The following is a 27,219-nucleotide window of genomic DNA, read 5'->3' as shown; positions in this document are numbered from 1 at the left end:
CAAGTGAAGAAAACTTTAAGGTGCCCCTAGACTTTTGGCAGCTGCTTGTATTCCCCCTCCCACCCCCCATCATGGTAAGCAGAAGAATTAAACTGATTAACTATGTGATTTCTCACTCTACAGTCATATCAAAGGTGTATTAAATGCTACTTCCGATACACGATTCTTTATTTCGTTTTGTTTTTTTAAGTAATCCTTCTGCTTTTCCCTTGGAGCGGTCTGATGCTACAAACAATCAGGGATATGTATAATTTAATGCTGGAATAATCCCACTGACTTTGACGAGTTATTCATACAAATGTTTTGAGAACCAGGACTGTAGAAGGCTCTCTCTGTTTAACACACACACACAATATGCCACTGTTTCATTGCAGTGGGCCCCAAATTTTCTATTTTATAACTTATATCTGGGGCCCACTGCAATGAAACAGTGGCATATCCATATCCAAACTCTGGATAGCTTCGGAATTAGGGACTGTCTGCACAGGTAAGCAGTAAGAGAATGCATGAATTTGAACCAGTATAGCTTTGCTCATATGTTGAAGCACTTGTTGTGGGATAATAATGGCTGTTTTTAAATTTTATTTATAGCTGAAGTTGCTGTGGAAAGCATTTAAGCTAAACCTAGAATAAGCCACGTGAATGCAGAGTGGCAGCAAGAAGGGTTTCATTGCTATAGAAGTCTGTCAGTTTAGCCAGTACCAGTATAATGATGCCACTAGAACTGGTAACACTTCCCCCAGGTAGAGGAGTTTAGCCACAGCAACTGCAAGCCAATATTAGACACTGTCAATACCCTCAGTCTGAAAAGGAAAAATTGGGCACTCTATTCGCTTATATAGTTGCTACTAACTTATATTAAAAGTGAGCAGCAGCTCCGCGGGTCCAGTCTTTAAATCAGGACTCCACTCCCAACACCTCTTTCTGCAATACCTCAAGTACACTTACCAGCTTAAAAGACCATTAGGTGTGAACTAAACCATTATAGCTATACTTACAGAAGTTTAGTAGTACTTTACCAATAGCTGGGATTTCTAAAAAAAAAACCACACGTGAATAGTTAATAGTAAATGGGGGGGGGAAAGAAGTAACATGGAAAAACTGTAAAGTTACATAAAAAAAAAAAATGGAGATCATAAAAAGCTAAAGAAACTAGCTGACTAGTGATCAGTCAACCTTAAATCGAAACAACAAGAGAAGAACTATTTGGCTCTTAACATAGCTGCAGTGCAGAAAGGAAAAACAGAGCTATTAAAATGTAATGGGGAAAAGTATCCTAGACAAAAATACATAAATCCTTTTTAAAATAAGCAGCTTTTAAAAAGCAGAATTTCCAAACTCTGATTCCTCCCTAAAGCAGGCAGCATCATCAGCACCCTGAAAGCAAATAGGTTCAATAGAAATTACACTGGATTAATTACCACTTACTGCTTTGAAGAACAGATCCACTCCCCTGGATTTTGTTCAAAATCAATAACTACAAAAGCCCAGGAACTATATGTAATCACCATGAGACTTCAAATGGCTACAATTAACTAATGAAGCCTGCAGTTTTGCACGTCAGTCACTATTGTACACACCTGTAATACTATACAGCCATCCCGACTGTTTAAAAATTAGTCTTGTAACCATTTGATACCAGCATTTATTTAAAAGGTACAAATCAAGTGAGAAAGTCAATATATTCCTTTATAGTCATGACTACTGTTACAGAATATACTCTTTTGATAGCTAGTGTCCAGTTCGGATTCAACCTTGCTATTTTTTTACATTCACAATGATGCCAATGATGGTAATGATCAGTGCTATTTACCTGAAATGACTGTCTAACATTGCAGGTGATCTCCAGATCTGATGATACATGCCTGTAACTCAATCTGTAATTTTAAAAGATGCAATTATGCTCTTGACTGCAAATCCTCCCTGAGCTTTTGTGGTCAGCTACTTTATAGAAGGAGCCTTTCAATTAGATCATGCTGGTAATCTCCATAAAATGTCAGAAGATAATAAAACGAGGTGATGCTTCTTTGAGAGGCACCGGATGAAAAGCAGATTGCTTGGTTTTAAAACCCTCAAAGCCCTCTGCAAACAGTAATTAGAGCTTCCTTCCTCACCTGCCTGTGTCAATGCTCATTAAATAGGTAGTTAGCCCAAGTGTTGTCTGGGGGCATTAAAAGCAAAAGTGCCTAGGAAGAAAATGCACTTGTATTTTAAGTTATCCTGGTCAGAAATAATATCCGTGTTCAAACAGCATCGTGGCAGAAGTGCAGCACTTTTGTCAGCTTTTAGTGTCATGGGAAATATATATTGAATATCCGGCTTTGAAAAGGTGCTGGGGGGGGCACTGAAATGACAAGCGCTATTTGGGCTTTTTCCATTAAAAATGGAAGTACGGTTGCAGAGCGGGTGTGCAACGGTGTTCGAAAGCAGTGACGCGCTGGTGGATGGCTGAATCCGGTTCCAGATTTCCTAACGTTTGCTTTTTATTATTTTGAAATTCTGTGTTTTGGGGCGGGCTGCTTTTTTTTTTAATGCAACCCGTAGCATTCAACCTCCAGGTGAGTCCCCTTTATAACGCGGAGGTCGTTGAGCCGTATTCGGGCCCCGATGCCCAGTGGGTGAACGTGGTTTTCCTGGGATGGTCTCCGGCCTGGATTTGAAGACGCCGAGAGATGGTTTCCGAGCGTGCGTTTCCACATCGTGCCCCCGCCACCGTGGGAAAGGGCCTGGTCTTTATCTCGGGGTCGGGGTCGCGTCTGACTCTTTGACGCGGACTTCCCGTGCAATCGTCGCGGCGCTGAGCTCAGCCGGCCCGGTCCCCCCAGCTGTGCTCAGGGTGGGCAGCGCGGAGCAGGACCCCCAGAGGGGGGCTCGCCTGCTTGGGCCGGGTGCTGGCCTGGGGGGCGGCCCGCCTGCGTCCTTGCGGGGAGCACGAGGGGCAACGCATGCACCCACCCGCGCAGTTCACCGCAATGGGGGGGTGCACTCACTGGGCACTGCTCGAGATAGACCACCACAACTGGGGGGTGCACCCTGCTGGGCACTATATGGGATAGACCATTGCAATGGGGGGGACTTGCGCTCATTTGGGCAGTACATGGCACAGACCAGTGCAATGTGGGGGGGGTATGCACCCACTGGCCACTACATAGGATAAACCACCACAACTGGGGGGTGCACCCTCCTGGGCACTATATGGGATAGACCATTGCAATGGGGTGGGGGCTTGCACCCATCTCAGCAGTACATGGGACAGACCATTGCATTGTGGGGGGGTGCACTCACTGGGTACTGCATGGGCTAGACCACCACAACTGGGGGGTGTACACCCTTCTGGGCACTATATAGGACAGACCATTGCATTGTGGAGGGGTGCACTCACTGGGCTCTGCATGGGATAGACCATCACAACTGGGGGGAGCACCCTCTTGGGCACTACACAGTCCGTCAGGGGGGTGGGCGGAGGGCACTTTCTTGGGCTGGGGCTGGGCTGTTTCCATGGTGACGGTGGATTACTTTAGGCTGAGGGTCAGCCTGGGTCACAGAGAGGGAGGGCGGTACTAGACAGGTTCAGGACGAGGGGTGCGGCTATGCAAATGAACCACGGAGGAAACTCTCTGATTGGCTGGCAGCCGTGCCGCGCGCGGAGACCACGTTTGCCCCCAACTGCCCTCACACAAGATGGCCGCCGCGGGGGGCTGAGGCGGGTGCAGCCTGCCCGTGCTCAAGATGGCCGCTCGCTCACGTCAGATGGGGTTTCCCTGCCCCCTGCCGGCACAAGGCGGGGGCGGAACCGAGCGCGCATGCGCGGCTGAGCTGGGCGGCAATGGGCAGTGGCGCGGCGCGCTCAGGTAGGAGGAGGCGTCGTGCGGGAGGGTGGGAGCGGGGTCCTGGTGCCCCGGGCGGGGGCTGCTCGTAGTCCGCGCGGAGCCTTGTGTGTGCGCCCCCCCTCTCCGCTGTGACAGTGGTTTAGCCCGTGTGGAGCCCTGAAGGGGTGTGCCCCCCCCATTGTAATGGTCTGTCCCATGTGGTGCTCAGGTAGGTGCAAGTCCCCTCTGCCCTTATTGTAATGGTCTGTTCCATATGTGCTCAGGTGGGTACAAGCCCCCCCCCATCGTAATGGTGTAACCCGCCTGGGCACCTGTCCGGCGTCCTTGCACAGCAGGGGTCTGTCCTGCACCGAGCGCGGGGGCGCCAGGGCTGTTCCCTGCTCTCCGGTGTATGTGTGAGGGGGGATGCTGTGGTCGGCGCCCTGCGCAAAGGTGGGACAAGCCCAAAGCCATGCTTGTTACCCCAAGTATTCTGGACCAGGCTCAAAACCCCATTAGGAGGCAGCCCAGCCCAGGGGGGGTGGGGGGGTCCCCTGGTGAAGGGGGCCCCTCCCGCACAGAGCCCGGGTGAGTGTCTGCATGGGGGGGGCGGTCTGGTGACTGTTCCCTGTGTCGTGTTTGCTACTCGAGCGGCTTCTCTCTGAACACTTCAAAGCTCGGTACAAGGGGAAACTAAGCTTGTGCTTTGCTGAGGTTGGAGAGTCTTACACCCATTTTACAGACCACAAAATGGAGACATAAAATCAGAGAAAACGAGGGTAGAAGGGACCTCAGGAAGTCGCATCTAGTCCAGCCCCCTGCTTCGAGCAGGACCAGCCCCAGCTACGTCATCCCAGCCAAGGCTTTGTCTAGCCAGATCTTAAACACCTCCGAGGATGGAGAGTCCACCACTTCTCTGGGTAACCTGCTCCAGTATTTTACTGCCCTCCTTGTAAGATGTTTCCTTCTAATATCCAGCCTCGACTTCCCTTGCTGCAGCCTGAGCCCGTTGCTCCTTGTTCTGCCATTTGCCCCCACTGAGAACAGTCCAGCTCCGTCCTCCGTGCCATAGGAGCTGCAGGCTGCTGTCAGCCCCCCTCGGTCTCCACCCCGTGGTGTGATGAAGTGATTTGCCCAGGCAAGAAGTAGTGGGGGGGAGTGGACCCCAGAGTCCTGCCTCTTGTTCCCCCTCCGGTGGTTGCTGTCCTGTCTGCTGCGTCGCAGGGGCGTCGTTTGCAAAAGCAGGATCTGATCTCAGGCCTTAAAAGAGGAGGTGACGTGGCCACCGCTGCTCCGAACGTCCTTTGTGCCACAGCAAAGGGACAGGACTGCGGTGGCCGGTACGGGGAGGAGAGGTCTCCCGTCGTGGTCCTCAGCCCTGCCTGTTGGCGTAGCCGCGCTTGTTTAAACTGGCCAGAAACATCATGCTTCTGGCCGGAAACGTGCAAAAAGGGTTCTGGTTGTCTCCGTTTCGGGTCCTGTGACAGGCTTCAGGAAATCGTTTATAATCTGGCGGCTGAAACTGTGGGTTTGAGAAGTGTCTGCCTTTTTCAAAAGGGTCTTTCAAGGGGAACGTCCTGCTGAAAAATCCAGGGTGAAATGAGCCTCTTCAGAGGGTCTGCTTAGATCCCGAGGTTTGGGGTGGAGTAGAAATAAGGGGAGGTAGAAAATAGGGTTTGTTTTTTTTAATGGGTTGTATAATTGGAACTAACTCGTCTGTGCTTGCTGCAGCCCTCCATTAATGCTAATGAGAATAATAAACCCCTCGGAGGGTCAAATGGGTTTATTTTTGATCCTGGTAGGGATCAAAGTGTCAGATTGCAAAAGGTTCAGCCCAGGAATCACTGGTATTTATTTTTTTAAAATTCCCGTGCTTCTTTGTTGAAGGGCTTTAATACATGGGAGGGTAAGAAAAGAAACAAACCAATGTTCAGCCTGTGGCTTGTGAGCAAGCTCGTCCCATTGATGTTCTTTCTGTCCCAGCCGAGTTGGGTTGTTACGGGCACGTCTCCTTGGCAAGCGTACTGTGCCCAGCCGCGGCACGCTCAGCCAGGCCGCGCTGCTCCACGCAGGCTGCCATCGGACCAGGAGCAGGGTGGCTCCGTGAATGAGGCAGTTCAGGCAGTCCCGAGTCGCACGAATGGAGAATGGCACCTTGTTTAGGGCGGGTGGTGAGCTTTAACGCCTGTGGCTCCTATAAAGATATCATGTTTACCCCAACAACCTTGTCTGCCTTCTCTCCTATTAAAAAAAAAAAAAGACAATTTTTTTGCAGAAAGATTTTTTTTTTCATGATTTCTTAGTTGGTCTGATAAACGGTGTAATCTCTGTAAGTGTTGCATTTCATTTAGCTCCTCTAGGCATTTGTGCTTGGTTCTCAGTCTGGCCTGCAATGGGCTCTGGCTTCTGCATGGAAGCATTTTCCTTTTGCCCTAGGAAGTTCCCCCGTGCCTCTGGAATAGATGACAGCCTCTGTCTTCACCCCAGCTATGCTGGGTCCCTTCCATAAAGCACCTTAAAGAGAAGAAGCCAAGCTGCTTCGGTGATATTGGACCACCTCCCCCCGTTGTACAGTTGGTGCCACTAAAAAAAACCCCTTGCTTGTCCTGTGTGTCCTGGCCCATCACCACTACATCGGCCCTGTTACTCGAAGAGAAGGATTGCAGTTGAAATAGAAACGCGTCCTAGGAGAGCACGTAACACCAGCAGATTCTCCCTATGCCTGACCCAAGGGTGTTTGTACTCAGAAGCTTGCAAAAAACGTTTTTTCCAACTATTTAGTTGGTCTAATAAAGGATATCATATCTACCCAAAGAACCTTGCCATCCTTCAAACGAGGCATTGGTCATTTTAAGTTGTTGGCAGGTAATTTAATTTAATTTTTTTTTAAAACCTGCTTTTTCCCTGGTGAGCAACTTCACAGGGACACCGTGCACCAAGTCCTGCCCGGTACACACACTTAAACGAGGAGAAAGGCTCTTGCATTTTTCTCTGCTCCGGGAAATCTCTGTTTTTATAAGACATACCAAAGTCGAATAAAAATGACTTTCAAAATGACTTGTATCCCTTTGACCTTCCTTGTGGTTTGCTGTTTCACAGGCTCCTCAGACAGTGAGCTAATTTTGTATTAAATAGCCCTAAATGAGTGAGCTGAAGATTATTCCCACAGTTTCATCTGGGGAATTTTTGGAAACAGCCTGCATGCAATATGAAACATAAGGCTGGAAGGAGCAGTATGTGTCTAGCCTGGCCACCTGCATATCAAAGACATCATATTTCACCCAGTTATTCCCGTATTGAGCTCAGTAGCTCATGTCTGGCTCAGACGTGTCTTCTGGGAACGTATCCCACCTCGAATTCTGGAGCCGTGGTTTTCAACCTGTTTTCATTTGTGGACCCCTAAAAAAATTTTGAATGGAGGTGTGGACCCTTTTGAATTGTAAGCATGTGTATTCACGTACTTCTGATTGGTCACAGTCATCTCTCGCAGACCCCTTAGACCCCAGGGGTCTGAGGACCGCAGGTTGGGAACCGCTGCTCTAGTCTAGAGGATCCACCACAGCCCTTGGGAGTTGCTCTTGCTCGAATCTGTCCGGCCTCAGCTTCCAGCCTTGCTTCTTCCTCCAGGTTTAAGAGCCCTTTAGTTCCGACATCGTCTCCTTGGAAAAGGGTTTTTATGTCGTAATCAATCCATTTTGCCTGTTAAATAGCATTGAGACATAACTTGAGCTGCTGAAGTCTCTCATTTTCTCCAGCCCTCAAATCTTTCCTTTCTCGTCTGGAGCCTGGCTTGCACGTCTTGTTCCTAGAGGTATAACTTTGCCTTTGGCTGTACGAAAATGTGTTTAATTTAACTGGGTTCAGGATGCTAAAACACCCAGCTCCCTCTTGGTGACTGCCTGGGTCTTTGTCATTACTCGCCGCCCTGCCAGGCTGGGTATTATCTACAATTTTCTTTTAGCAACAGTTTTATATTTCTGTCCCGTCCACTGAAGACAGTGTTGAAGAGCAGTGGGTTTCCTGCCAAATCCAGCCGAGTTCCTCTAGCACATTTGCCAACTCACAGCTACTTTGAAATCTGTGCGATAGCCAGCTCTCAGTCCACTTAACATCTGCTTTCTTGCTGTAGGACAGCGCTCATCGACTCCTAGAGAAGTCGGGCTAGAAGGGACCTCCAGAGGTCATCTAGTCCTACCTCTTATGGCTGGGTAGGTTGAGCATCACTGCTGTAGGATAATGCTGATTTAAAAAAAAAATCAGAATATTATGCAGCCTTTTCAAAGTCTGAGTGTATTGCATCTCTGCTAGTCTGGTCAGTAAAGGTGACTGCAATCTCATTAGGAAATGATATCGTTTTGGGTTTTGGACAGGCCCTGTTTTCCATAGCACCTTGTTGAAGCGGAGCACCAGCCAATGCAAAGTGTTAATTACTGTCAGCGAAACGGGAAGGTATGCGCTCATCTCCTGCAAGGAAGGTGCAAGCACCTCTGGCGGAAGCAAGCAATTGAGAGGGTGTGAGACGGGTGTTGCTGCCTCCCTCCCATACCAGAGTATCATGTGGCTGTAAAAGAATTTGGTAGGGTGTTTCCTTGTCGTGCACAGCAATTCAAGTGCACGCAAGATATTTCCTTATTGTCCGATCTGGGTAGCAGGTTAATGCCAACCCATTCCTTTGTTTAGAGGCTCAGTTATGCTGGCAGTCTGTTTTCTGTCGGTTTGTTAGTGTTTCGGGGGCTATTCCAGTGGTATCCTCTCAACTCCTCTACAAAGTCTGCCTGAGTTAGCCAAGTGAGCTCTTCGCAGGAACACGAAAGGGTTAAGATTAAAATTGCCACTACTAACACTAATGGGCATCCCTTTGAGAAGAGCCAAAACCTGCAGCAAAACCTGTGATCCTTCCATCGCACAAGTTCATGAAGAATAAGCTTCTACCCATGTAGATGGAAGGCTTGGAGCACCTTGGAGACTAATTCTTATTTTCAAAACTTGGCCCCCGTCCTGTGGCATTGGGTAGCATGTTCCTACGAGACCCTCCAATGTTTCTTGCAGCCCCAGGAAATTAAAAAGTTAAAACCAAGGGGGGTGGGAAGCAATGCATGGTGTGGACAGCACGCTCCTTGCTCAGTGATCTTGCTTAAGGCCTGGCAAAGCGCAGGTGTGCGCTGGGCACTTCTCAGCACTTGTGATTCTTTCCCCGTGCAGGGCAGGGTGGGAGACTTCAAGGTATTTAGATCAGAGCAGAAAGTATTTATGCTCGGGAAAGAGTGCGAGAATTGCTGCTTGCGGAGTTAAGCTAACTTCCTAGGAACGAGTGAAGACCAGCCCTTGAAGGGAAGCCTGGATGAGGTCGTCCGTGCCGTGAAGTCCTGCGGTCACCCCCTGCGGATTGCAAGGGGTGGGTGTCCTTTCCGTGCTCGAGAGACAAGGTGTGCAACAGCAAGGGAGGGCTGGGCTGGTCCAAGGGGTGGGAGGAGGGAGATGAATTTATGCCGGCTGTTTCTGGGAACTCTTGCTCATGGGAGGTGAGAGGACAGCTGCTGCTGCTCAGTCGCATCAGTCACCAACTCAGAAAGAGTGAACTTCAGCTGGAGAAGCCAGAAACGCAAATGGAAGTGTTATGGTCTTATGTCAGACCAAAGGAGGGATCAGGAGAGAAGTCCTGTTGACTGTGAGTAGATCACAGCAGATGTTGCAGGGGCCCCAGAACTGATGCATTTTCCAGCTGCAATCTCCTAATGCCCTTTAACAAAGGCAGGTATCTCCTGCTAACATCCTAATCAGTAAAGGTAAGATCTACAGACTGTGACTGGCAGGGATGAGACCTGCACTTCCCGTGCAAAGAAGCATCGCTGGAAGCCATCGGTCCCAGAAGACCACGGAGATTGCACCTTTGGTGGGTTACTGGTACCTCCACAGCTTCTCGAGTGGCTCAGGAGTCAGATGTGTGACAAGCAGACCCTCCAGTAAGTTGCACATACAAACTCGGTTGAGCTTGCATTGGCACGCCGAGCGCCGTTTAGTCTTGCCTGCCTCTGACGCTTCTTTTCTAGCTCATCATTGACCTCCGTCCCAAAGCGACATAGGCCCTGCTTCGTGGCGGCTTTCCACTCACAGCGGGCTGAAGCGACTGATTCCCAGCGTTGGCCATTGATGCATCGCTCACGAAGGTTTTTCTTGCAGGCATTAACAAGACGGAAGTTGGGCCATCCAAGTTGACGTTGGGGATCCGGCCATTGCTCATACGATTCACATGTCCTAACCCAGAGGCACCTCTGTCTCAGGAGCATGAACATACAGGGTATTTTCACCCATTCCAGAACAGCAAAGCTGGAGATTTTGTCACGCCGTGTTGTGCCCAGGATACGGCGGAGACATGGAAGATGGAAACTCTTCAGTTTTTTTTCATACTTAGCATAAGGAATCCATTGCTGAGCTTTGCAGATTTGCATGTTCTAAATTATAATAGGCATTTGGATATTTATCTTGCTGGGATCATTTTATCCCCGCGGACTTCTTGCCTCTGGCAGGGGCTGGACTCAGTGATCTCGTGAGGTCGCTTCCAGCCCGTAATGTCTATGAAATCTATAAGGAGTCCATGTTTGCTGCCATACAATATAGAGCTAAATACACAAGTGCTGTAAACAGACATCTTTGTTGACGGTGTTAAAAACTCTGTTTTTCGACAATAAAGTTGCCCAAACTCACACTGCTGAATGTGGCTTTCTATCTTCCAAGCTTCCTGCTCAGCTGTTGTGTTTGAGAGATTGACCGTACCTAATGACCGTTCAGCCCTTTGGAGAAAGTCTCTTGACTCTTCCTTCCTGATGATCAAGAATTGAAAACCTTTGAAACGTCCAGTGAGTAACGACTCAATGGAAAAGGTTGTGAAAATAGCAGCATTTGCTGGTTTAAACAGCACTTTTATGACTCTGGGAGCAAAGTCTAGGTCTTTAAGCCCAACTTTACCTCTTTTCATCATTTATGGAAAAAAACCAACAGGCTGACGACTATCCAAACAAGCTGAAATTGCTCCCAAATGTCAGTGCTTCGACCCTGAGAGAGGGGTTACACAGCTGAGGGGGAGCAGCAGCAAAAATGACACGGGAAGAGTATCGGTACATGTCTAAGTGGAGTGTCCGTGGAAAATCCCCCCAACTTTACTGCTGTTTTTAACATTTGCTAGAGTTAAGCGGTTTTGGTAGCACTTCTCGGCTTTGCCTGCTCGTGTCGAGTGCACGGTTAGCATTGCACTCGGCTATCACATAAGGTTTGAGGGTTTGTTACTACTCTTGAAAGGTGGTGGTTGGGAGCCCGAGAGAGGTTAAGCTGGATTTTTCCCCACTACTATTCTTTAGCTAGTCATTAAAACCTGCCGTAGGCCGAGTCGAAGCAGGTGGGAGCCCCTCTTGTCTGAGAACAGATGGGGTTGCTCTTCTGGGCTGGGGGCAGTATCCTGCACTGTGCTCAGGCTGGTGTTAAACCCAGACTAACTCCACTGACTTCGGTGGGATTATCCCAGGGTAAAATGGGCTTGAGATCAGCATAGCCTTCCACTCTGTGCATCCTGGATGGATCGAGAGGGCCCCATTGATTTTTCTTTTAGTCATCATGGAGCTATGTATCACGGGGCTCTCTTTTGTCCACATTGTTCTTCAGATTTGCTGGTGGGAGATGGGAATATCTATCAAGTGATGTCATTGATTGGAACAAGTGCTCTTGCTTGTGGTAAATTGAAAGGAAGTGATTTAAAGTCCTCGGTTAGGGGAGACACTTCTTTGTGCATTGCTAGTCATATACATAATAGCCTAGATGCATTCAGACTCCTGAGTGCTGGGAAGTCATGATGGGGCCAGGATTTCAACATCAGCTTTGATGCCTCGTCACTTAATTAAGGGTGTGTGTGTAGAAATACAAATATAATTTAGCCCTGGAAGTGCCTGTCCACAAAGCAAAACTGCGGAGTAACTCGGGGGTAAGTAGCTAACTTCTGTTCTGGAGAGAGCAGCTGCAGCAGCGTGCGCACATGTAATTATATCACACGTGCAGTCATGTTTCTGAGACTGAAATCCCATCCCCCCCGTCCCTGCCAGCCCCGATAACTCTTCTCTCTCAATTTGACTATCTAAAAATATTGGTGATTAGTTCTGTTTTCTGAAGGCGAGGTTTCTGTTTGTAACTGTAAAGCCTTGTTTCCTCTCGGTTGGCATTTCCTATAAAAGGGTGAGAACAGCTAGTCCACTGTGCTGGACAACTGCGCCCTCAAAGCATCAGAGACCAGCCAGCCTTGCTCCGAGCCGGCAGCCGTAGCTAGGCAGGCCCCCGTCTTTTACGACAGCACAGAACAAATGATGGTTTACACTCAGGAAATGGCTTGACCGTCCCTGAGAGCGGTGAGCCTTTTACATCCTCTTTAGCCACGTGTTTGTTTGATGCCAGTGTTCAGCTCATTTCAGAAACTTGAGTCTGACTGCATTTCTTCTCTCTCAGGAGGAGCAATGGATTGGCCCCAGCCAGGGTCCAGCACGTGCCGGGAGAAGTGGCCCATCTGAAGTGGAGGTGATGCGAAGCCCCATGACAAAACCAGCAGGACCATGGGTTTGCGATTGCGGGGCTGTCTCTCCGCCTTGCCCACTGCTGTGGTGTACGGGTCCCTCTCGCTCTTCCTTTCCATTTTGCACAACGTGTTTCTCCTGTACTACGTGGACACCTTTGTCTCCGTTTACAAGATTGATAAATTGTCCTTCTGGATCGGCGAGGTACGCCTGTGATGTCTGTTTTGTTTTTTTGTTTTTTCCTACCGTTCTTAAGTTACACAAAAGGATCTGAAACCAGAGCTGATGCTGTATATTAGATCAGAGAGAACACTGCTTTTTATCACTGAATAGGAGGGGAGAGGGGTGGGCAATCCCGATAAATTGAGCTGTTTAATTCTCTTCTATATAAACACAGAAAGTGAGTAGAAACTCCAGAAATCCACTATTTCAAGAACGCCTTTTGGTTTGAGAGATTTTTAGAGCATTTCACAGACTACATGCAGCAGCGCTGAAGCATAGTATTAAATGAACCTGAAAATCACTCCTCCTGCCTGGGTACAGATTTCAGAGCCTCGTTGTAGGCACCCAGGTTTGAAAACGCTGGCTTCAAGGTGTTAGCCTGTTACCTCCCTAGGCCTAGTTTCAAATATGCAAACGAGCGATGTCAGCACATTGTTGGTAGATAACATCTGTACATCAGAGTCACTCTACAATTTAGTACTTGACCAATATTGGTATAGGAGGGGGTTTATCAGGTAATGACACGGTGGAGGAAGGGTATTTAAGTGCTGTGTTATCCCCATCTAAAACATACTGGTTGGTTACTAAGTTCTCTGAATGGTGGTTCTCTCTCTAACAAGACATGCTTGCTGAAACTGTTTGCTGGGGTCTGTTTCACTGTCCTGTCTCTCTTCTCTAGACAGTGTTTCTGATCTGGAACAGCCTCAACGACCCCCTCTTTGGTTGGCTAAGTGACCGGGTATTTCTTAGCACGCAACAGTAAGTCTAATTCTGTTTGCATCCTTGGTTCAGTCCTAGAATCGGAGAGAGGTAGGGCTGGAGGGGAACTCCAGACATCATCTAGTCCAACTCCCTACCTAAGGCATGGGGTTGGATGAGACATTGAAAAGTTACTAGATATTGTCACAGGAGGCTGAAAAAGATTGAGAGGAGGTCGGGTGAAAAAAAGAATGGGATAGGAATAGGACTGCAGGCATGAACACCTTCCCCCATTGCCCCCCAGCATCCTGAGGGTGCTGCTTGTGCATCATTTAGCACCTGATGTATGCAGAGGAGGTCACCAGCACCTGTAACTATAACTACAGCCCTAGCAGGTTCAGCTCCCTGAGGTGACCTGAGGATGCTCAGATCCAACAATAGGAGCCTGTGGTGTTCAAGCAGAGGTTCTTGGAGTCAGAAGCGGTCATAAACCTCTGCCCACAGGGTGAGACAGGGCTTTTCTGCTTGAGTGGTTTGAGCAGCCTGCATTGCCATGGTTTTACCACAGGATTGCAGAGCAGACAGTGCTAGGCTGCCAGCCTGAGTGCTGCACTCTGCGTGACACCCTGCGCTTCCTCTGTGCTGTTTTAGCTGTGGTCAGGGGCTGGGCCACCTCCTTTCCACAGTGGCAGGGTCAGACAGGAGATGAACAAGGGATCTTGCTGGTAGATGTTGTATGGCTGCCTTCTGGGATTGTCAAGAGGAAACAGGTGGTGCACAGTAGCTCGGAGTCTCCCCCGGCAGAGGAGCGTGTCCAAAGTTTCTTCCCCTTGTCTTGCAGGCCGGGAGCAGAGATCTCCTCACCAGAAGTTGTTCTGAAGAGGCTTAAGGCTCTGAGCCGCAATGGGCCCCTGTTTGCCCTTTCCTTCCTGGCCTTCTGGGTTGCATGGGCCCACCCAGGCTTGCAGTTCCTCCTCTGCCTCTGCTTCTATGACAGCTTCCTCACCATGGTCGATCTCAACCACAACGCCTTGCTTGCGGACCTCGCCGTTTCTGCCAAGGACAGGACCAGCCTCAACTTCTACTGTTCGCTCTTCAGTGCCATTGGTTCGCTCTCCGTCTTCATGTCCTACGCAGTGTGGAACAAAGAGGACTTCTTCTCTTTCCGCATATTTTGTGTGGCGCTGGCTCTCTGCTCCGTCCTTGGCTTCAGCCTGTCAACATGGCTGCTGAGGCAACGATTTGAGACTGAAGGGAAAGCAAAATGGGACCAAGAGGCCACTTTGAAAGAGTAAGTGGGACCAAATGGCACAGCCTTTCATTCAAGCTCACGTGGTGGCCTGATCCCTGGCCACCACGCCAGCACTTTGAGCAGCTTTCAAATGTGCTATGTGTCTACTTGAAGGGGAGAACGTTTGCAGCACCTCAGTCCCCCAGGGCTTGTCTGTCCTGCCTCCCTGCTCTGCCTGGCATTGCAGCCAAAAAGCCAGCCCTGCCCACTTGGCCTTGCTTGGGGCATGTCAAAACCCATCAGGAAGCACAGCTAGCTGAGAGTGGCCCTGGGCACATGCTGCGAAGTACATCTGAGACCAAGCTGGGGAGTGGTACTGCGGTGCTGCTCATATCCAGCTGTGCTGCTGCATTGGGTGGCTGTTAGCAGGCAGGGCTCTGTACCAGGCTCAGCACAGAGGCTGGGCAATACGGCTGCAGCAGTCTACAGTCTTTTGCTGTTCAAAAGTGGATTAAGAGCCAGGGGCTCCTTGAGGGTCACTGGAGTTGGCGGCAAGTGACAAAGCTGACTTGGGTTAAGTGACTTGGAGCGTCAAGCTCCTTGTGCCCAGCTTGCATAACTGATGGCCCCTGGGGAGGAGAGAGCCACCTGCAAGCGTGTAAGTGTGGATACCAGCAAAGACAAAGGGGCTGCTTGGAGCCAGGCTTGCGAATCGAGGGGATGGACTTGAGGAGCAGTCTTGGGTGACGAACAGAAAGTCTCCCAGGCTGCAGCGGGCTTCCAGGGACAAAGTGGTACAAGGACAAACTCTAGGGACATCTAAAACCAGCTTGAGGCTGAGAGTTGGACAGGCAGTGCCGAGAGTAATTCCTGGTGCTGACTAGAGAGTGAACCTCCTAGCGAGAGGCCAGTGCAGCAGCCTTGTAGCAGAGTCCTGCCCAGCACTGTGTCCTCCTGCTCTCCCTTTTTTGTGAGGATGGAAAAACCGCGACATTTCTGACTCGTCTGGCAGTCGGTGTGCTGGGACCCTTGCTGATTCCACTGTTCAGAGGCCTCTTCTGTTGTAGCTGCTGTCCCTTCTCTGAAATTCAGACTGGAGGCAGCCTGGAGCACCTAGCACTGTGAGGCCTGGGCATGTAGCTCTTCCCACAGTGTGGCTAATAGCAAAGGTTTGAATGAGGCTTGGATGGATTTGCATTGAAATGTCATGGCAGCTGGAGTGGAAGTGCTTTGATGGGTGCACATTTGAAATGCTGTCTCTGCAGACAAACCCAGTGCTGCCTCCAGCAAGAAGCAAGCGCTGCCCCAGGCTTTGCTGTGGAAGCAGGAGAGATCAAGAATGGGCATTGGCAGCAGGAGAAAGGGAAAAGGTGTCTGGCTGGGCGCGCAAGGAGAGAGCGCTGGGGGTGATTTTTTTTATACAATGTCACCCAGGGAGCTAGGGTTAGAGCCACGCTGGGAACGCTAACCCCTTTGAGCTTGCAGGGGAAGGGAGTGCAATGGGAACCCTCCTCCAGGTGGGATCACTAAGAGCAGTATCGTTTTCCCTTCAGATTGTACGCAGAGCAGCCGTCCGCCCCGCAGGAGAAGAGGATCACGCTGGCCGAGTACCTCAAGCAGCTCTCCAGGCACCGCAACTTCCTCTGGTTCGTCTGCATGAACCTGGTCCAGGTAGGTGTCGCACTGATACACCGCAGCCTAGTGATTCACCCGATGAGCCGCAGGCTCAGGTTGCCTGGGACTGTGATTCAGCAGGACACCGGTTCTTCCAGACAGGAAGCAGGGGTGTCTGCATAAGTCTGGGGTTTCCTGCCGCCCTGTGTGTGACTCATGGCCTGTTCTCCATGCCTGTGACCTGAGAGTACTCCCTCTCATTAACCGGCTCTTCTCTCCATTGCTTGCAGAAGGCAGTAAAGTGTGGACCAAGCTGCTGCTCTGCTGTTGCAAGCTCTGAGACTATCCCACACAGACTAGCTGGAACGCTGCAGCCTGATGGTTTCCATGTGGCTGTGTGTGGGCAGGGGTGCAGAGACAGTGACTGGGGAAACCCTCACTCTGGGATCACGTGGCTCAGTTACAGCTTGGAAAAGCACCGTCCTCTGGCCTTCCCACATGAGCACAAAGGAGCCTCCTCCCATGCATTCCTGAGGCCCATGTCACATCCACCCTCTCTCCAGCTGAGGGTTGTGCTCCATTCATCACGGGTCTGGGTTCCTTATCTTGGTTACCCCCAGGGGTCAGTGACAAGGACAGGCTCTTTCCCAAGCTTCCCTGCAGTTCCTGTTGCCTCTGCAAGCCCTTTGTCTTCCTGCAGCATGCTGCATGTTCCCCACCAGGACTGGGCTGGGTATAGCTCCTTATTAGTGCCTGTCTGTCTTGTGGGTTACCATGGTGTAGCTGGTGACTTGCAGAGGTAACTGCTGACAGTGCTGCATTCATTAGCATGACAGCAGGGTGTTTATGACGCTGGCCTCCTTGCTATACACCATCCTACCTATGCAGCGCTCCGGCACTGGACACCTAGGTTAAAAACAAAGCACTGGGTTACTTATTAGACCAGGATATGGCTGGTATCAAAACAAATGTGGCACAGCCATTTAAACTAGCTTAAATGGCAATTAAAATGAATTAGCCGTGATTGTTCTGAGGAAAAGTGTTAATTTGGGTAATTCACAAATATTCACGTGGGACATTGAGCTTGGCTGTCTGGGAGGTCTGAATTCAATGGGATGGAGTGCACCCTCAGCAAGTTCCCAAGCTGCAGGGAGTAGTAGATATGCTGGAGGGTAGGGCTAGGATTCAGAGTGACTTAGGCACGTTTGAGGATTCAACCAAAGTAGGCTTATGAGGTTCAACAAGGACGCATGCAAAGCCCTGCACTTAAGAAAGAACAATCCCCTGCACTGCTACAGGCCGGGGACCAACTGGCTGGGCAGCAGTTCTGGAGAAAAGGCCCTGGGGGGACGGGACAAGAAGCTGAACAGGAGCCAGCAGTGTGCCCTGGTTGCCAAGAAGGCGACCGGCATCCGGGGCTGCATCGGTAGGAGCGGTGCTGGCAGACGGAGGGCAGTGATGCTTCCCCTCTATTCAGCACTGGGGAGGCCACATCTGGAGTCCTGTGTCCAGCTGTGGGCTCCACGACAGAAAGGATGTGGACACGTTGGAGAGAGTCCAGTGGAGGGCAATGGAAATGGTGGGAGTTGGGGGACAGGACTGGTGAGGAGGGGCCAAGGGACCTGGGCTGATTGAGTCTGGAGAAGAGAAGATGGAGGGGGATTTGATAGCAGCCTTCACCTCCCTGCCGGGGGGCTGCAAAGAGGATGGAGCTGGGCTGTTCTGGGCAGATACAGAACAAGGAGCAGTGGGCTCAGGCTGCAGCAAGGGAAGTTGAGATTGGATATTAGGAAATAATTTCTCACTAGGAAGGTTGTGAATTAGTGGAACAGGCCCCCCAGAGAGGTGGTGGAGTCTCCATCCTTGGAGGTTTTGAAGGCCCGGGTAGACAAAACCTTGTCTGGGATGATATAGCTGGGGCTGGTCCCACTTAGAGCAGGGGGTTGGACTATCCTGAGGTCCCTTCCAACCCTCTTTTTTCTATGATTTAGTGTGGCAAAAAGCTCGGATACGAATCTGTTTTTGCTCTAGGGTAACAGAACCCAGAGTTTCTCTTCTTTCATAGATTTCATAGACATCAGGGCTGGAAGGGACCTCGGGAGATCATCAAGTCCAGCCCCCTGCCCAAGGGGCAGGAAGTCAGCTGGGGTCATAGGATCCCAGCAAGATAAGTATCCAATTTGCTCTTGAAGGTGTTCAGTGTAGGTGCTTGAACCACCTCCACTGGCAGACTGCTCCAGACCTTGGGGGCTCGGACAGTAAAGAAATTCTTCCTTATGTCCAGCCTGAAACGGTCTTGCAGGAGTTTGTGACCGTTCGACCTCGTCATCCCTTGGGGCGCTCTGGTGAACAGACGTTCCCCCAGATCCTGGTGGTCACCCCTGATAAACTTATAGGTGGCCATCAGATCACCCCTGAGCCTACGCTTTTCCAGGCTAAAGAGTCCCATGGCTCTCAGCCTGTCATCGTAAGATCTGTTTTCCTGACCTCTGATCATGCGCGTGGCTCTCCTCTGGACTCTCTCAAGCTTCTCCACATCCTTTTTGAATTGTGGAGCCCAAAACTGGACGCAGTACTCCAGCTGCGGCCTCACCAAGGCCGAGTACAAGGGGAGAATGACGTCCCGGGATTTGCTCGAGAAGCATCTATGGATGCACGCCAGCATTTTGGTCGCTTTACTAGCCGCAGCATCGCATTGGAGGCTCATGTTCATCTTGTGGTCAGTGATGACCCCCAAGTCTTTTTCTTCTGTAGTGCTAACCACACTGGTTAGTCTTAGTCTGCCCCACACTGGTCAGATCATCTTTACGCTTGTTTTCACAGGTATTTCACTGCCACTTCAACAGCAACTTCTTCCCTCTCTTCCTGGAACATCTGCTGTCTGACCAGATCTCTGTGTCCACAGGATCCTTCCTGCTGGGTGAGTCTGAGATGGGCCCTGGATGTAACACTGTCTAGCTGCAGGGCTGGCAGCCAGCTCAGCACTGAGCACCCTTTTCCCAAACATGGGCTCTCTCCTCTCAGGGTTAACCTGCCCTCCAACCCCTAGCTGGGACCATTGCTGCCACCACATTGAGTCTCTGAATTTCCCCCTGCCTTGTAAGTTTAAGAGAACCAGTATTTGCTCCTCTTCGGAGGCAGGAGGGAGCAAGCTGGGCATTTGGCTTTAGGCTAGAGTCACAGTTGTGGCAGTGAATGTGCGAGGCAGGCTGGGAGCTCTTTGACTCTGCAAACCTGGGTTTAAATCTAGACTGGGGGGTGACGAGTTTTGGAGCGCAGTCACCGTCTCTTGTTTGTAGCTGGAACATCTCCAGCTGAGCAGACAGGGTCAGCAATGCAGGTTCTGGAGGGATTCAGGCCAGGAGCGAGGGGGTTGGTGCAGACACCTTGTCTGACTTTGTCCCGTGCTCTTAGCATCTGAGGCGAGTCTGGTCGTTCGAGCGTGGATCTGGGAGTCGGCGTTCCCAGAACGGCTCTAACCCTAACTCCCTGGTGATGTTGTATAAGTTGATCACCTCGGATCCTCCCTCTCTCCACTCAGACTAGGCTCGTCTCCCTCTTGAGGAGTTGTGAAGTCACATGGAGTGTGCTGTCCAGGGTTGAATGCTTTTGTTAGCATCAAATCCACTCCACACAGGTGATGGGGGGGATCACTAGCTTTTGTCTGAACCCCCAAGTGTGGGTGAGCTGAGCCTTGCTTCTGCGTGATGCAGAAAGCCCCTTGAGTCAGTTGTGTGTCTTTCTCCCCCCAGGCGTTTCCTACATTGCTCCTCATCTCAACAACCTCTACTTCCTGTCTCTGTGTCAGAGATGGGGGGTTTACGCCGTGGTGCGCGGGCTCTTCTTCCTGAAGCTGGCGCTCAGCGTGGTCATGCTTTTGGCAGGACCTGACCAGGTGCATCTGCTCTGCATCTTCATCGCCAGGTGTGGGGCCTGTCTCGGGTTGCACTCGGTGTGCTGGGGGGGAATATCAGCACTGGGTGGGAGTGTGGGTGGTTTTCTCTCCATTTGATGGACGGGGGATCTGAGGCATAGCAGGAACTCCAGAGCTGTGATGCTGGGGCAGGTGCTCCAAACACCCTGAAAAATATAGCATGGGGGGAACGGGCAGCAGAGTGTATGCGCGCGTCGTCAGGTACATTCTCTGTGTCTCCTGTCCTCACCTTTCCGGGGGCTCACGGAGGCCATGGACCTCATGGGATGCAGGCAGACACTAGAGATGGGAGGATGCTCCTGGGGGCTGCTTTGGGATCAGGGTTACATTTCTCACTGTGCCGTTGACATCCCATGCTCAGTCCAGCTCTGTTAATGCTTCCCGGGCTTCCACCTGAAACCTCTCTGCTGCCTCCCGCAGCAACCGGGTCTTCACCGAAGGGACTTGCAAGTTGCTGAACCTGGTTGTCACCGACTTGGTGGACGAGGATTTTGTCTTGAACCACAGGAAGCAGGCGGCCTCGGCCCTCTTGTTTGGGATGGTCGCTTTGGTAACCAAGCCAGGCCAGACCTTTGCCCCTCTGGTTGGCACCTGGCTGCTCTGTGCTTACACAGGTGAGTGACGTGGCATGCTGCTCCTCAGGATCGCAGCTGGGTTGGGGCTGTCTGCTGGCTTCTGTGACGTGGCATTTGGGCAGGAGCCAGCGAACAGGAGGTTTGCAGGATTACCTGTCACCCAGCAGCGAATGCACATTACTGCTCCATGTGCTTTGCCCCCTCACCCCGGCTGGTGATGCAGTCAGAGCCGGTCACCTGACTGAGATCAGGGCTGGTCAGGATCAATGGGAGACCAGAGCAACTGGGAAGTGGCTGTAGTGGTTTGCTGTGGGACAGGGCTGATCACTGGCCCTCCCTCCCACTGGATAGTTTAATGAAAACTTCCTTAATTTTTTTCTTTTTTTTTAAATTGACACTTTTACGATGAGATCTGAAGGTAATACAGAATGCCTCCAGGCTGAAAATGCAACATTTTTAAACCATTTAATTAAAGAATCAATGTACAGAGTCCGCCAGCCTTTTTCCAAAATGGAGTCCCACGCCGTGTGCTTTTCTAGAGAAGGAAACAGCCGGGAGGCAAAAAACATCTGCCTGCTGTGTGGGGGGACGACAGGGCACAGGATCCTAGAGCAGCGGGGCTGGGAGGGACCTCCAGAGGCCACATCTAGTCTAGGTGATTGGCGGCTTTCCCCTTGGGGATTTAAGTCAAGGTGAATTTCAGGCCACCTTGCTGAAGGAGAGAGCAAACGGGGCATGTCCAGTGTTTTCCACCCCTGCCTCCTCTCCCACAGAGCGCCCGGAGGCTCTGGTGCCTACAGACAAGTCTCACAGCCTTTTTCTTGGCCTCAGGTTACGACATCTTCCAGCGGGACCCTGTGAGCAACGTGGTGAGCACCCAGCCGAAGCTCGAGTCTGGCATGGCCTGGAAGCCCACCCTGCGCCAAGGCTGCTTCTACCTCCTCGTCTTCATCCCCATCGCATGCGCGCTGCTGCAGCTCCTCAGCTGGTCCCAGTTCAACCTGCGGGGCAGGCGCCTGCAGACGGTGAAGGCCCAGCGCCAGTTCCTGACTCGCGGTCACTCGCAAGAGATCAAGATGATCTGAGGCCCCTTCGGAGTCCTTTCTGGGGACCCCACCTCTTGCCAGCTGTGTCTAATGCGGTGCGCCTCCATGCCAACGGTGTTACTGGTCACCGCTTCCAGGTGCTTACGATTCAACTGTGAAATGTCCCAATACTTGCCAGGCAGATGTTTACTCATTGCAGGAGGTGGCAGGCGCTTCGTAGAGACAGGTGATTGCAGCAGTGCCAGGTGGGTTTGCTCAGGCAGGCGCGTGGAGTCCTGAGTTCGGCATCCCTGTTGTCGTCCTTCAAATATAAGATCCCCTGGAATATGAGACAAATGTTCTGACTCTCCAATGCAGCAAAAAAGAAAAAATCAAATATCCTAGTAAAGTAAATTGACAAGAGCACAGCCGTGGCAGGACACAGGAAAGCTTTTCACTGTTTAAATTTTGACTCAGGTTTAGGACACGGGCATTTTTGGAAGGAATACTTCATTTTAAAATGTTTCTTATATTTGAAGGTTTACAGCAGAGGTGGACAACAGGGGAGTGAACAACCCGATTGCACTGAGTTGTGGAGAGAGCTGATTGAGTGAGGTCTCTAGGGGAGTATTTCACCCTGTGGGACTCCCATGGGAAAGTGCTTGGCCATTTTAGCAGTGGCTTTGTGCCTGGCCAGTGGGACTCCATGCCTTGCCTCTGCCCCCATCTCTGGAGCAGCAGGAGTGGGTGGCAATGCAGAAATGTAAGAGAAACTTCCATTTTGGGGGTGACAGGTGCCCTCCACCCACAGCCAGATAAGGGCTGGGATGGGTAGGGTCCCACCGGAGCGCTGCCCGGAGGACTGGAGACCCAGGCAGGATTCAGAGCTGAAATGGGAAATGAAGGACCACAGGGAAGGCAGGGATAGGGGCAGGTCTCCTCGGTGCTGGGAGACTCCAGTGCAGTGGTCCCAGTGCTGACGCTGAGCCTTATGTGCGATGCTCTGTAGGGGATGACACCAGGCCTGGCTTCGACCCTTTCTGTTGGGTTGAGATCGGGTCTGTCCCCCAAGAACAATTTACTGCAAAGCAGATTTCCTGCAGCTGCAGTTGGGTGCAAGGGCCCTGCCGTCACTGCAGTGCCAGGCACATCCCTCGAACATGGAGGAAGCCGTCCAGGGCAAGCAGCTGCAAACTTGCCTGCCTAGCTCAGTGGAGGGGAGGATGTCCCAGCCGAAGTCCCGCGGCTCGTTGTGCCCAAACTGCAGCAGAGGCTGGTGAGGCCAGGCTCCCGGCAGCAAGCACACAGGGCAGGAGAGAGTCCCCGTCGCTGCCTGTGATCCGGGGCGGTTTCTCCAGGACAGTGGGTACGACTGCGCTCGGCTCATGGTGCTGAATCTCAGGTTAGATACGGGCTTCCAGGCTCCCCACTGGACTCGGCACTGGGGGCTCTGGAGACAATCCCCGTCCCGTCCCTCCCCTGTCAGCTGTGCTGGAGGACCCATGCACTGCCACTCTCTGGCAAGCTGGCAGCGTGGGGGATTGCTGAGCACTGTAATCTCCCCCCCACTTCCAGCCCCATTGCAGCCAATCTCTTAACAAGATAGGGGCCCTCCCATGCCCAACCACACAAGTAATTTCACAGGCGGCGGCAGTGCTGTGGGGGCTGGAGCATGGCCCCACGTCGCTGGCAGGGTGTCTGAGGGCAGCATGGGCTCTGCTGTAAGTCCAGGGACCCTTTGCCCAGTTCTGCACCTTCCTTTCCCTTGCTGGGACAGGAAAGTACAGCCTTGCATGGCCGCTGGGTTCTTCCAGCTTTGAACCATCTTAAACCCCTTGCACAGTACTATGAGCGGAGTCCTGGCCCCAGCAAAGTCCCAGGCAAAGCTCCCGTCTGCTGCCCCTGGGGCCAGGATTTCACCCTCCTGGAAGTGGCATTTGTTTCATCTCCTGGGACATGCCAGGGTCTTAGAGCAGTGTTTGAATGGGTGAAAACCAACCCCAGTCTGTCACTGGCTCCGACCCTCCTGCTTTATTTACATCATAGACTCATAGACAAGGAGGGTTGGAAGGGAGCTCAGGAGGTCACATCCAGTCCAACCCCCTGCTCCAAGCAGGACCAGCCCCAGCTACAGCATCCCAGATGAGGCTTTGTCCAGCCGGGTCTTAAACACCTCCAAGGATGGAGACTCCACCACTGCTCTGGGGAGCCTATTCCAGTGCTTCACCACCCTCCTACCAAGAGAAGTTTTCCTAATATCTAACCTCAACTTCCCTTGCTTCACATCGTACTTGGCTAATATCCAGTGATAGCTGTGGAGCGGTTTAGTGCAGGGAGCTCTGGCCTTTCCCCGGGCTGGGGTCAGGTTGCATGCAGGGTTGTAGCTAGCGCAGTTTTCCTCCCAGCGGCGTGCACAGCTCCACATCCTGTGCGATCCCCTGGCTGGTTGGCAGGGAAGGTTTGGTGCTGAGCACGTGTCTGCTGGTGTCAGTAGAGCCAGAGCCGGAGATGATGCCCAAGCGCCCTGGCATTCAGTCTGGTTTGGCTGCAAGAGGACCAGCTTCTGCCGCAGAGCTGGGCAAGTGCTGGGAGCTCCCGAGGCCCAAGGCGCCGTCCTGCACACGTGCTACGTGTTAAGCCAGGTGCCGGTCAGGTGGCACCATCGGCTTCCCTCCATCCTGCTGTTAACCACGGAGCCACCCACATCCCCACTGCCACGTCTTTTTGGGGCACGACTGCCTCCAGCCTTGGACCAAGACACGAGGAAGCCATGACACTGCGTGGACCCCTCCGTCTCTTCGGGCGGTTACGCCCTGACTTATCCATGTGATTTTTACCAGGCCTTGTGCCTGACTTCTTTTTCTGAGCCGCAGGTGATTAAAGGCCTTTTCTGTATTGCTGTCTTGGCGCGCTTGCATTTGGGGCGGGTGCCTGCTTGATGCTGGCTGGCTCCGGCCCAGCTGAGCAGGTTCATCTTCCTTAATGACCAAGTCTGCAGTCGGCCTGGTCCTGGGTTGTCTTGCGCCAGTGGGAGCTAGGCGGGATCCGTGACGGCAGGGAATTTTGGCCCTTGGTATCACCTGCAGTTGCCATGCACAGACCAAGTGCCAGCACTGTGGTACCTGTAAATACCCTGTTATTCCCGCCCAGTACCTGGTGTCAGAGCCACGGCCTTGGGGAGAGGCCCCGCTGTAGCCTGCTCGTGACTGGGCTGTCTCTGCACCTGACCTGCTCCCAGCAGCGTTGGCAGCAGTGATTCCCTGCCAAGCCCCTCGCATCGCCATGCACGATTGTGTTCAATGGCTGGCTCTGGCCCAGCTGAGCAGGTTCATCTTCAATGGCTGTCTACCTCCCCCCTTACTGTCAGTCCTTGCTTCACCGGGTGCTTCCCCGATGAGTTCCCCACGGCCTCGTGGCAGATTTATGCTTTGTGTGCCCTGGAGGGGCGAGATCTCTGGGCTGCTTTGTGCCCTTGCACGTGACCGCGGCTTCACTTGGGGTCATTGCTTGAGCTCCCTTCTATCCTGTCGGGGCGGGAATGTCGAGGAAGAGGAAAGCCAGGTCTCAAGGGTTTGTCTTTCTTGTGGATTTTCAAGCCTGGATGGTGGAGCCGGTGACTGGAGAGTAGCCAATCTATGGAAGAAGGAGGTTGGGGAAGGTGATCCTGGTAACAGACTCCTGTATCTGATCTCAGTAAGCTCCAGGTTTCACAGCACACTAAGCTTGGAAGGCAAGAAAGATGCAGAGGGAAATAGGGGATAAAATGCAACGTGAGTTTGATCCCATCAGACTAACCCAATCTCTTTGCTTGATGACCTGTTTTCTAGACAAAGGATATGCCCTAGATCTGATCTGCCTGGACGTCAGGAAAGCGCTTGATAGGATGCCTCCCGGGGGATTAGTAGTTAACTGGACTGGCCCAGGAATCGGAAAGTGAGGTAGGAATGGGGGGGCACTGGGCTTTGCCCCAAGGAGTCATCAGGCCAGAGGGAGGCTGCAAGCAGAGATCCTCAGGGCAGGGTCTTGGGACGGCTTTTTATAATAGCTCAATAGAAAATGAACTATCTGCTTTTCAAGTTCCCATCAGAAGCGCTTCTGCGTGTGGGAGCTGGCTAGTATGGTCTGGGCTGGGGGTCAAGTCCTGATCAGATGCTTGACACCGAGGAAGCCAGAAGTCCCCTGCTGCTGTGGGGGCAGAAACAATGCGCCTTGAATCTTCCCCCGATTCCTGAACCAGGAAAAGTCCCCCAGAGCCCAGGGTGAGGCTTGGTGGGGATACACGGCCCCAGATCTGCTGCTGGGGGCCCCGTGCCTGCCCGACACGTCAAAGACTCGGGGGCCAGTTCCTGGGGAAGTCCAGGCCTCCGGGGAGCTGGGCACCACGTGCAGAGGGCCACTGCCTTGGGGATGCTGCTCTGTTCATGCTCCCACATGCTCCCGTTTACTTGGGGGTCCCTCATCCTGGGCCATTGCTCTCAGGTGTGTGTTGAGAGTTGTCCCTGGTGTAGGGACACAGTGGGGGTGAAGTGCACGCGTGCGTTTCCCCCACCTCCACCGGACGCAGGAGGAACAGGCCTGCCCGCTGGTGGGTACATCGCTCACTTGCCGGGGGTGTTCCCTCTCTGCTCTTCTGCAGGCGGGGGAAGCTGGGCAGCGAGGACCTGCCCGGGTGGTCGGTTAGCGCGATCCAGCTTCCACCTGCTGCAGGGGAGCGTGCGTGGTCACAGCAGGTTGCCGGGTCACCCGTCTGCTCACACTCTGTCCATTACTTCACCACATCCCTCCACCTCGGTGCTTCGTAACAAAGTTGTGGCCTCAGCCTCCCCAGCCGCAGCCGCCACTCTCAAAACACGTGAGGTGCTCTTCTGCCTGCACCTCCCAAGTACTGCGTGAAACCTCGGGCGGGGAGAGCCTTGCCGGGCAGCACTGGCTCTGTTACACCTTCGATAGCACTGGGCATGCCAGGGTTATCCCTGCACCTCCGCGTCCTTCAGGCACATAAAGCTCCCCTCGGCTGCTGCTTTCCTGGGCCTGGTCCCCACCGTGCCAAGACGGCTGCTACCCCTTTCCTGCCCAAACCATCTGGTGCATTAGCAAGCTGTTAACGTGGTGGAGGTGAGGAGCCTTGTGTACCGGCGCCTTTAGCTGCTAAGAGCACGTTCCCCGCCCAGGACCAAGAGGCAAGTGTTGAGGGTTGCTACATCCACCCGCCCCTCTCCAACTCCACCTGCTGAGATAAACCTGAGCGATCCTGGTCGCCTACCCGGACTTCCCACAACCGCAGCCTTCTTCAGTTTCCGCTGCCTTTGGCACAACGGAGGCAAAACCAGAATAAAGATGGGGCTGTGGTTGCTGGGATATGGGCTCAAACCCCCAGCTCGCATCAGCCCCCGCAGCGCTGCCCATCTCGCCACAGGAGGTGGAATGCAATTTGGCCTTTCCTGGCTCCGGGGCAGAGGCTGTCCTCTTAAGGTTTCCAGCACACAGATGTGTGGATTTGTTCAGATGAACTTTACTGAAGTACGTTGGGCACAAGCAGGGGTGCGAGGCTACCAGGG

At 52.2% G+C, this 27,219-nt stretch overlaps 1 protein-coding gene across 2 annotated transcripts; it reads left to right on the top strand.

Moving 5' to 3' along the window:
* Nucleotides 1-3,770: 3,770 nt before the first annotated feature.
* Nucleotides 3,771-24,571, top strand: SLC68A1 (solute carrier family 68 member 1). Of its 2 annotated transcripts, none has more exons than XM_090058202.1 (9): nt 3,771-3,851; nt 12,297-12,565; nt 13,263-13,342; nt 14,124-14,573; nt 16,067-16,184; nt 18,951-19,047; nt 19,880-20,051; nt 20,482-20,675; nt 21,468-24,571. In XM_090058202.1, the coding sequence occupies exons 2-9, from the start codon at nt 12,401-12,403 to the stop codon at nt 21,719-21,721; spliced, it is 1,530 nt and encodes a 509-aa protein (XP_089914328.1). In that variant the 5' UTR covers nt 3,771-3,851; nt 12,297-12,400; the 3' UTR covers nt 21,722-24,571. The 2 variants fall into 2 exon arrangements, with proteins under 2 accessions (XP_089914328.1, XP_089914329.1); XM_090058203.1 differs by lacking the exon at nt 3,771-3,851 and adding an exon at nt 3,899-4,038.
* Nucleotides 24,572-27,219: the final 2,648 nt, after the last annotated feature.

The sequence above is a fragment of the Crocodylus siamensis genome, chromosome 7, assembly GCF_052110815.1.
Source record: "Crocodylus siamensis isolate JL-2025a chromosome 7, ASM5211081v1, whole genome shotgun sequence".
NCBI lineage: Eukaryota > Metazoa > Chordata > Crocodylia > Crocodylidae > Crocodylus > Crocodylus siamensis.
The sequence above is the reverse complement of the archived record's forward strand: the minus strand, read 5'-3'. Positions and strand labels throughout refer to the sequence as shown.